The 11,062-nt window shown below is 40.0% G+C and overlaps 1 protein-coding gene across 1 annotated transcript in view; it reads right to left on the bottom strand.

Annotated features, from left to right (window-relative positions):
• Positions 1-5,950: 5,950 nt before the first annotated feature.
• The window catches only part of MYRFL (myelin regulatory factor like), a 38,598-nt gene continuing 33,486 nt past the window's right edge, over positions 5,951-11,062 (bottom strand). Inside the window, exons 21-25 of the mRNA XM_035336857.1 lie at positions 10,601-10,685; positions 10,307-10,381; positions 9,044-9,152; positions 6,407-6,481; positions 5,951-6,311 (exon numbers count right to left, since the gene is read on the bottom strand). Coding sequence (XP_035192748.1) covers positions 6,225-6,311; positions 6,407-6,481; positions 9,044-9,152; positions 10,307-10,381; positions 10,601-10,685 — 431 coding nt within the window. The 3' untranslated portion in view covers positions 5,951-6,224. The remainder of the gene's footprint in view (positions 6,312-6,406; positions 6,482-9,043; positions 9,153-10,306; positions 10,382-10,600; positions 10,686-11,062) is intronic.

Genomic DNA, 11,062 nt, shown 5'->3' with positions numbered 1-11,062 from the left:
TTACCAAAAAAACAGCAACAACACACGGAGCGCATTCATAACAAGGCATACTCAGGAACATCACCTTTTTGGGGTGAACCCCACTGAGTCTGGATAAATAGCCTTTGTGCAAGGAAATTACCGGAGCAAGGAGGGCTCCCTTTGGATGATTTTTGGCAGTTACAGCATCCTTCCTTCTGCTCCATCACCTTCTGTTTGAGGAGATTTGCCGTCCCTTTGCTGTGCATCCTGAGGAATGTCTGACACCCAGATCCATGCTACCTTCCACAGCAACAGTCTGACCCCTTCCGTTCTCCCTCTGTCCTCAGGATAAAGGCAACGAGGGTCCACATGAGGAGCTCTCATGGCTCTACCACTCTGAAAAGCAGGATTAGGCCTATTGACAAGAAAAGTCCTCAGCCAGCCCTATCCCCTAATAACATTTTCTTAATCAAAGTTTGCACTGAGGACATGTGTCAGCCAAACACGTAATGAATTATTTGTAAGTAATTTAATCTGAAGCGCTTTGTTCCAAACTTGTCTCAGGGTCTGTGCATATAACAAAGCATTCAGGACACGACTTATTTTAGGAATCAGCAATATGCTTTAGGCAGAAATCTCGATTTGTAAATATTGCATTCTGCTCCAGCAGATTTCCTTTCTGATAGACCATGACCACTTCATAATTCTAGGACAGAACCATGAAGATTAATAAAAAGCAGAAAGAGGATTTTAATCAACACAGCCAGCTGGTCTGTGGTTTAGATTATGTTGTGGAAGGGAAAGTGTAACATCAAGATTGAATGAAAAATGCAAAACACTGATTACCCCACAGAGTATCTCTGCAAGCTAAATTAACATTAAACTCAAATTTGTAAATCCTGTGTTTATATTGCTGTGTGTAGGCAATTGCAATATATTTAACATCAACTAGAAATTAAAACATCCGCCTTGAAAACAACGAGTTTTGTTTTAAATCCTATTCATAAAAGTCGGATTCCCTTCCACCCCTTGCTAAGAAGATGACCTAGTTTAAATCCCATCCTTTACAAGTATTGCCACAAGTTCCCTTTTCGGAAGGAGTAAAGCGGCTCGAAGGATGGCTGGAAAGCAGCTAATGTGGGAGGAGGAGAGGGAGCTGCGATGAAGAGCAGGAAGATGAAGGCTTTCCCAGTGTAGGGGCGTGCAGCCAAGGGACGGGAGCTGTGGCCTGCAGGGCACCAGCCCCGAGTGACCAGGAGAAGCCCAGTGAAGGTGGTTCCTCAGAGAGGAGGTGACCTGGGAAGCCAGCCTGGGCTCCTCGCCTGCAGATGTAATGCTGCTGCCAGCTGTGGAGGGGTGGTGGGAGAAGGCTGGGGGGAAACACTCTCGCTGGGCCCGAGCCAAGGAGTAACAAAAGGCGAATGTATGCGCCATCGCCACATCGCGCCGACCGCCCGGCCTGCGCCAGCACCATAGCAACCAAGGTTAAAATTGGGTCAGGATTGCCAGTGTGAAAACGAGTATTTTGAACGTGGGGCTTGTACATGTGCTGAAAATGTTCACTCGAGTGCGATTTTGACAGAAAACATGCTATTTGGGGAGCTGCAGCAGGCAGAGGAGCCTGTATTTATGAGGAAGGCAGGCTGCCTGAAGCGCTGTGAGTGCAGTAATTATTTTCTTTCTTTAAACTACACAAGACGTGCTGGGGCTGACCAAAGTGCCCAAACACCTCTTGAACCTCACTGCCACTCTATTTGTGCTCAAGCAAGCCCCGTGCCCGGCACTGCTCCAGGAACAGCTCAAGCCAGGCTCCGCAGCTGCCCAGGACCACCACCCTGAGCAGGCTGCAGGCCTGAGGACAAAATGGAGATAACCCGGGACTGGGACATGCTTGCACCTTGGCCTTTCCTTAGAAAGCACTCTCCTTTCAGCCAAGTGATTTTGAGAGCATGGGACACAGCCAGCAGCTGCCACTGCGTGTATTATCTGGTGGCTTGCAAATGTTAATTAGAATTATTTGTTCCATAGTGAGCAAACACACCCCTATCAGATCAGAATATATATATATATGTATATATATATACTGTGCATGTGCAAGGAAGGGGGATGTTGAAACTTAACAGCAAAAACTGTTTCTTCCAATTACCACTGTCCAAATATATATATTTTATATATATGTTCACGCTTTTGCAGAAGAAACATCTCTGTAGGAGACAGCTATGTGCAAGCTGAACAAGAATTTTGAGTTAATGTACCAAGACCAAAGCGTTCAAACTGAAAAGCTAAAGTTAGACATAACACAGCCCTCTCCAGGGCACCATGAAGGTGGGAGGAAGCAAACGTTATGTGGCTGAAAGATCCATGGAAGGCAGCAGAATGGCTGGGATTTTTGCAGTGGTACATTGTCAGGACACGGGACAGAAATTGGTAGGAAATTTAGGTTCTTTGTAGCACAGTTTAGCTCAGACATTAAGTGGAATTATTCCAGGATAAAGGTAAGATCAGTAACCGATTCCTATATTGAGTTTCCATCATACATGTTCAATCCTTCTAAGGGTACTATACTGTGACTATATAAAAGCCACATCTTCAGATAAAGCAACACACCAAATACAAGTCTTAATGTACTGAAACTGGTTTAAAGTACTGCAGCTAGCTTCTAAATTATGATTTCTGTGTATCTTGAAGCTAGTTTCTGTACTTACAATGAACTCATTTTTATGGTACTCTAACACTCAGTTCCATTGAGAGAACAAGAGTAAATGTGATATGAAGCCATTTTTAATTTTAGGTTGGATTGCCTCAGGTTCCATCGATGCAATGGATTTGTAAGCTAAGAAGTGAATGATTCCTGAGTGAGCAACTTCTTACTCTGTGGGTAGAATTTAACTTGCTAACAGTTCTTAATGCAAATATTGTTCTGATTCTAGAAAGCAAGCTGTGATCCTAGAAAAATGTGGATAGTGAGGACCTTATGAAAAACTTGTCTTCAGATCTCCCTTCAGACCTGTGCTCTGCAGGCCTCCAATCTCAGCTTGTAGATTGCTAGCTTCTCACATCATCTGACCAGGGCAACAGGAGTACTCGTCTCCGCTAACCAGGCCTCTCTCAAATGAAAGAGAGAGTTGTTTTATGGGAACTGAGCTGCGGGCAGAAAGCAAAAGGCTCCTTTGCTCACAGCTGCACACAGCTTCAGCTTTGGTTGTGCTTGTAGACAACATGAACTTATCTGCCTTCCCAGCTGTGGACTTATACCCCAGAGTCACTCTCTCTGCTCTTCTGCCTTGTCCTTGGTTTCCACAGGGTGACCATACAGATTTTTCCCTTTAGAGCACCCTCTCTTAGTGCACTGAGCTTTCAAGAGATTTCAGGTGTTTGCTCAGCTCTTGCTTAAAGTGCCACTGCTAGATCAACTGACCAGCAGCCGGGCTACGTGGTTTGTGCTAAAATCAAGTAAAAACATGAATTGTTATATCATGTTCTTGGTATGAACAGCATGGTTTGAAATCCAGCTCAGATGGTACCAGATCACCCTGTTCTAGGCCTGGCTTTGCCTCCTGCAGCTTACAGCTGTGTGTCACCCAGACTGGAAGTTTGCTTTGCCTCAGTTCCCTTTCAAGTTAGGAGAAAACATTCTGGTGATGTCTGGGGTCTATACAGCTCAGCCACATTGTGCTAAAAGAGGTAAGGGAAGGGGGGTTTCTTGTTCCAGGTGGAAGGTATGTAAAACTGTCATAACTCGTTATTCACAAAATCTGCTTCAAACTGCATTGCAATTACCACTACTAAAATTTGTTGCAACTTTGTCACTGAGAAAACAGAAATGGCAGAAAAACAACTGAGACCCTTGAATGTTTTAGAACCATGCAATCCAGAGCAAATAACAAAGCTTTTCTAACTAGACTAAACTTCTGCATGGAATAAATAGGACATGTTTGGGGTTCTGAAGGTTCTGTTACACTGTTATTTCCTCCTGCCCCCGTGCAATCCATTAACTTATTCAGAGGTAACCCCACTACAAAATAATTAATGTCACAAAGGGACAGAAGCCATCTGATCCCCATTCAAAATGATCAAAACACTACTGTAATATGTCATGCCATTTAAAAGTCTGTCAGCTCATTGTCACAGATTTTCTCAGGAGCCTGAGTACTATTAATCACAGTTTTTCAATGCCAAGTATTTCATTTCTGCCAGTTCCTCCCTAGTTCTTGCCAAGGTGGATTCTTGTTACCTCAGATGCGTTGGAACATAGCCTTTGTGCAACAACTTGTCATCTGAAATCTGAATAAAATCTTCAAGAGTACCTTACCAAAAACGTGACAGGAATAAAGACGTAGTTGAAAATTTTTGAACTGGCAAAGTAATTTGTATTAAAATCACTGCTCATTTTCTCACAAAGAAAATATTTGCTGGCCCACATGCATCTCACCCCAGACTGTATGTAATCGCAGGAAGTGTTTTGATGACAGGAAATACTGGGAGCTTATATTCTCCTGCATCAGTGCTCTGTGCCACTGAGAAGAGTATTTCAACCCAAAACAGTGTAATGAAGAGCAAGTGGGTCTAGAAATGTACTATTTTTGTTCAAAATGCACATGCATGATCATCTGGGACCCAGCAACGCTTCTTAGGAATTTCTCGCAAGTACGGACTATAAAAAACTAAAGGCACAAACTTATGATGCATTTGGATGTGGAGTTAAAAGTACAGTTAGTCTCTGGGATATTGCAGAACATGCTTCCCAGGCTAAAAAAAAAAAAAAAAAAAAAAAAAAAAAAAAAAAAAAAAAAGGGTTTAAGGTTTAAGGTCAATGCAGTGAGTCATATAAGGGGAAAAAAAAAAAAAAACAACCCAAAGCCAAGGACATTGCAGTTAACCTCAACAGAAATACATAAGCCTAAAAAAAACAGTAAGAAGGTTAAAGGAAATCAGTTAAAGGAAATCCAGAAACGGTGACAAAAAGAAATGCCAAATGAAGCCAAAGAAACAAATTAAACTCTACCATTTCATTGTCAGGCAAGAAATATACAATTAAGACACATGGGTGTTTACAAAGACTGTGGTCAGTTCATATTTAGAGATTAATCTTCCTTCCTAATGCTTCCCTTCCACTGCTAAATAAAGAATTTCATTCAGAGTAAGGTTGTTCACATGTTAACTTTTACATTGTAAATCTTCGAAAGCCTACAGTCTCTCCACTATATTTACTTTCTCTTCCCTACACAAAATGAATGATTGTTCTAGAAATGCCTCATGATACTATTTATACTGCATTTGGTTATTACATCTGTGCTCCTTTTGTCTGAGCAACTAATTTGAAATTTCTTTCAAATAGCTTTGCCTTAAAAATATATTTCCTAAATATAAACAGAAAGATTTCTCCCATGCAAGTGTGTATCCACATTCACCGTAGAAAGCTGTGCAGGCAAGACATTCTTCTTCTCAAATATTTCTCTTCTTCCATCACACTAGCACAAATCACAACCAAGAAAAAAAAATAACCTGAAATTAGGAGTAAATACTTCATTGCTGCTGTACAGTTAAAAATAAAAAATAAAGTAGCTGAAACACATCTCACGCAAACAGCAGCAGCATCATTAAGTTGCACAATTGTAACAGCAATGATGGTACTACTTCCTGAAATGGAAATGCAAACACTGGAGCTGAACCGCAGTTCCCCCAATTTACAGTACTTATTTTAGAGGGCACTTGCACAGTGCTTCACTTCTCTCTGAAAGTTTTGTTTGGTCTTGGTTTTGTTTGGAAAAAAAAAAAAGAAAAAAAAAAGTGGATTTATATACAAACAAAAGGCAGCAGTTACTAAGAGAAAGTAAAGGTCTGCAGGTCTCCTCACTGCAAATAATATTTTATTATCTCACTGTCTTCTGAAGACTAGAGTATATCCCAGCTCAGCAGAGCTCCTACCTCCTTCTTTTTTCTTTTCTTTTCTTTTTTTTGTCTGTTGTACGTACAATATGATGCCACTTCACTAAGATCAATGAGATCACTTGTTTACACATCATATACTCAACTGTCTCATGTCATTTTAGAAACAGTTCCTGGAAATGCAGAGCTATGGTTCTGCTTGAACAACATTTTATTTTTCTCATTTTTTTTCTTTAATTTAAAAGGAAAACAAACAAGCAAATGCTATACTTCTCAGTAAAAGCTTTACAAAATACAGGGCCATACACGAGTCTCTTTTTCATATCAAAGGCTTCATTGTTTTTTTCCCCAAGAACAGAACAATTGGCAACCTTTTAGTTACACTGCCGATAAAAATAGAAGTAGTAATCAGTATAAAACATTCCAGCAAAATAAGGATCTGTTGAGCAGCTTGCAAAACCCTGCAGAGGAAAAAATAAAGGAGATTCATATAAGATCTTCTGTCAGCTCCAATGATACTTGTCTTTTGCTGTGTTCCCATCCGAAAAGGTCTTACCGGTGCGGCTACACGGAAGTAGTATGCACTGTCATACAACCTAGCCACAGGCAGAGTCCAAATATGCTGACGTCCCTAGATGATAAATGAGAGAGAGAGATTAGATAACCTTATTTCACATTCAGATGGAGAGCGGGATAGGCTGTGGAAACATTTCATTGATAAATGCGGTGCAAAGTAATTACGATAACAAGACTTGAAAGCTACAGTCGGAGCAGTTAAAGACAAAGTGCTGACTTTAAACCTTGCAAATGGGGGTTTGCTCTGATCAGCTCTGCAGAGGAACTGACAGACATCTGGCTCCCAGCAGCTCGCAGCTGGCTCTGAAAAACTCTCTCACTCTAGTTTTCCAAGCAAATTCCACTGCAAGTAGAGATTGTCCCTGATGTGCCAGGTGGCCCAATAGCTTTGAGGTGTAACAGCAGCAAATTGCGATGCCGCTGTGTTTTGAAACAGTGACATTAGCAGTCCTCAGTAGGCAGTGAAAGTTTCCCTGTATATTCTGAAGATACGAGCAGCATTTTTACTCAGTATTTCAGAAAGAGCTGCAGGAAAGATTTCTTTGTACTTTTGACTGCAGTGACCTGTCACGTGCAAATGAAAAAATATGTTTTGTATCTGAAATTTTTATGCTACATTGAATAAAATTCAGTCCTCACCTCTTGTTGACCTAATGATCCATTTTGGTCTGCCCATGGTAACTTTTATTTCATCAGTTTCTAGTGCCTCCTTCATCTTTCCTTCCTCCCTCTGATTTCTGACACATTCTCTCTGTTGGAGGTGGTATGCTCATATGATAAGACTTACATGAGAATTGTTCAGAGTCTAAATGATTGCCATCCTGCCCTTTGGTAAGGAATAAGCCTTCCAGTCCTTAGGAAAATCTTCTTGAAAAGAATTATCCAACCAGGCAGCATTTCTATTCCGAGTCATGTCAAACTTGAATGCTGACTGCTGCTGGAGGCTAGTGAGCTTTAGTCTTTTGATGTACATTTCAGGTTGACAGAGGAAATCTCTTTGACCACTTTTGGCAGTAAGCTTGAAGAATATTTCTGCATGGGAAAACTCTCAAGGTCTGACTTAATATTAAGGACTGTTAGAATTACGGCAGACAGGTCAAAACTTGGACAACTTATTTACTTCAGTCTGACAGCTTTGCAGCAGCTGCAGAGAAGCCTGTAACTTTTTGCAAAGACATTTGAAGAGTTTATCAGAAAGTCAACTTAAGGACAAAGGTACCCCAACCGCTCTAATTTGTCAAAGCAGCAAAAACAGTAACTTAAAAGAATTCTGAACTTATCATGTGGGGCACCATAGATCAGAAATCTAAAGAAGACAGTGAAATGACTTCATCTTCACAGAGGTTTCTCATACAAAGTGTAGGAGAAATGCTACTGTCCTTGCTTCTGCCTTTCCCACTGTTTTAGCCAGAATAAACATTTCCAAGCAATGTTGATAAATCTGAGGATCTGATCACATGAAAGTGTCTTATATTTCCAGAGAATTTGAAAGGAGTTTAAGGTCTTCAACAATTTACTGGGAAAAGTTTGCAAGCTCAGCGTGTCTGGGAAAAGCTAACATGTTTTTACAGCTATTATTCCCATCTAGACAATCAAGAGAATTAAATGAAAATATCTCTTGCTTTTACACTGAAGAACTTTCCCTAGAGAGATTTATTGGTATACTCTGCTTCCACAGAAATAAAGGGGAAAACTACTATTGTTTTCAGGGAAATCAAGGCTTAAAAATTGGAATTCACTGCCCATAATACAATAATGGAAAAGTACAGTAGATGACAGTCTGGAGAAATCCTAAGGCCCTGGGTGAAAAATACTCCTATTTCTTAACTATCTCTGGAGTTACAATGTGCTATAGCGGTCAGTTAGACTGGCAGAGGCTCAAAACTGTCATTGTAGAGAGTCACTAGACAGATTTTTATAAATTGCAGCAAAAAAATGACTCCTTCAGAAAGACTGCATCCTAGTTATCTCATTATGGCCATGCCAAAACTAGCCAGGACTGGTAGACTCAATGCACCTTTTCAATTTCTACTGCTTTAACCAAGATCAGAATTTTGCAGCCATTAATTTTATGAGTCAGGTTCTCATGGTGGACAGTTTCCTTTCTCCAAGTGACCCTATAAGGCCAACTTGACTAGTCGGCATCAGCTACCCTCCTTTCCAGACTTCGGACTTTAAGATCTTCATGGTATCTCTTTATCATCTCATTCATTCCTTACAATCAGTGGTGTGTAAGACTATCCAGTACAATTAGATATTATGACAAGTCTTTTCCACCTTCCACATCCCCCTCTACTCCAGAACTCATCCACACAATGTTGCTTGAATCAAGGGACCATGACATTTTCAGCTAGGAGATTCTGAAGCTTTTATGAAAAACAAATCTAATAGAAGGGACATTCTGGAGGGCAAAGAGAGAGGTGAAAGCTAATCACAAATTATTTCAGCACTGTATGGCTTCAACAGCCAAACCTGTCAGAAAACTGAAAACTTTCTCCTGCACTGCCGTTTTCAAACAGCACAGTGCCTTTCATGTAAGAGATGAAAAAACAGCCATGTGGCGGGCAGTATATAAAAATGATCCCCCCAAGCCAGAGTATTGCTGAAAATATATTACCTGTGTGGTTTCTAAGAAATCTTTCCCATTGTTTTGTCTTGAAGAATAATAGGAGCAATAATTTCCAAATGTAACTTTGCAGAGAAATACAATTAATGGTTCTGTGGTGCTTCAAGAAAAAAGAAAAACAAGGATCTATCCCACTGCTCTTAAATAGAAGAACCATACATATAATACAATATAAACAGAAAGAAAGATTCCAAAGACTTGAATTGTGGAGAAATAAAGCAGAGGAACTTACTTCATTGGTTAATATGAAGAAACCTGAGACACCAACCTCTAAACTTGTCCCACCCCCTCCCCCGAAAGGAGGAAGCTTTTGTATTTGAAAACCTGGGTGGTCTTTGCAGCTGTTAGGATAAATCTAGAAAAGTATCGTAAACGTCCTCAAACTTTAAGCATGTTCATACCAGAAACTATCGTATTTGGCTTTCTGTACAGATTAATGGTCATGACATGCTTGAATTCCATGGCTTACATCATACACAGGCATATCGTGCCTGTGCCAGAGGGTACTTGGGCATCTAAACACAACAGCATACAATCTTACGAAAGACAAACCCACAATAAGCCTTCAGACAGGTACCTATGTAAATAGCTCCCATTTGTCACTGTACACATGCAAATATGTCACTAAAAAGAAGTAGAAAAATCCCTTTGTCTGGGAATACAGTGATAAATAGAATTTCATTCAGAATTCTTCAATAGCAAAGACCCTGTGGTCATACCTTCTCCAAACTATCCCTAGAGAGTGTCAAGCATTTCCTATCTTTCCAGATCGCTTTTCTGAGAAGAATATAAGTTGAAAATCTCCCTCCCCCCAAACCACAAACCAATATTCAACATAAATTCAGCAACTGCTTCAGTGAAACTCTGAGTCTGATGTATTAATCCCTACATGGGTGGGTTGCGTTACTAGTTTATAATGGCATACACACAAAAGGCAAATTTTCAGTTGTTGTGGAAAACAAGCAGGCACTTCAGGAGTACTTTATATTTCCTCTTATCCGAACAAGGAGGATGTTTACAAGGGTAATATGCAAAATCAAAAGACTGGACCTAAAGACCATGCATAACTTCATATAGATCACTGTATTGAAGAGACAGGATTCATGAAGTGCCATCAAGCAGATTCCTTGGCAGCTATTCTGGTTATCACTGTCTTTTAACAGAGATGAACCCCAAAAGAAATCAGCAAATAATTACCATCAAAAAAATGAGCCACTATCTTGGAAAATGTATGTTATATTTAATTATGCTTACTTGATTTCCAGTGAGATTTCTACATCCACGGGTGTGTATTTGTTGACAGGAATAAGATAGCTGTAATTTCCAGACCTGAAAAAGGTGATGTTAATGCACATGGGATTTAAAGATAGTTTATTTGTGAAAAGAAATGGCAATTGCATTTAATTTAAAAAGAAAAAAATATTTAGAGATAGGAAAAATGCATGCACATGAGAGGAAACAACTGTGAGAAGAGACAGCCAGGTAGCCATGCCACATTAATGGTATTCTATTTCAGTATAATAAAGCATAATAAAACAATTTACCTACCTGCACTGTGGGTTTTTACAATAGCGACTGTCAATGCGTTGCTGTGTTTCCAAAATCTGTATGGAACTGATTGTTGTATCAATCCCTAAAAATACAAAGAATAATGTTTTCTTCTTGTTTATTTCAGAAATCTTAAATAAGAGTATAATAAAATTGCAGGTGGTACAGTGGCAGCTACTCCCTTGCCTGCCACTACAGGAGTTGCTACAGGTTTAAATCGGCTCTCAGTAAAAAGCCTTTGGTTGATTGCCTTCATTCTGCAGTTACAGGGGAGATAAAATGCTTGTTGCATTTGTGAAGACAAATATGTGGGCACCTAATACTATAATATTTTCTTTTGAGCAGACATTGAAGGCTGTTTTCATGGCAGTCCAGGTAGCATACAAACATGGCAGTGTTTTAATGTACTAGAAGCCACACTCATGCAAGTAACTATTAATCTCAAAATCCATATCTTTGCTG

The sequence above is a fragment of the Oxyura jamaicensis genome, chromosome 1 (genome assembly GCF_011077185.1).
Source record: "Oxyura jamaicensis isolate SHBP4307 breed ruddy duck chromosome 1, BPBGC_Ojam_1.0, whole genome shotgun sequence".
NCBI classification, from domain to species: domain Eukaryota; kingdom Metazoa; phylum Chordata; class Aves; order Anseriformes; family Anatidae; genus Oxyura; species Oxyura jamaicensis.
Note: the sequence above shows the minus strand (reverse complement) of the source record. Positions and strands in the feature narration are given on the sequence as shown.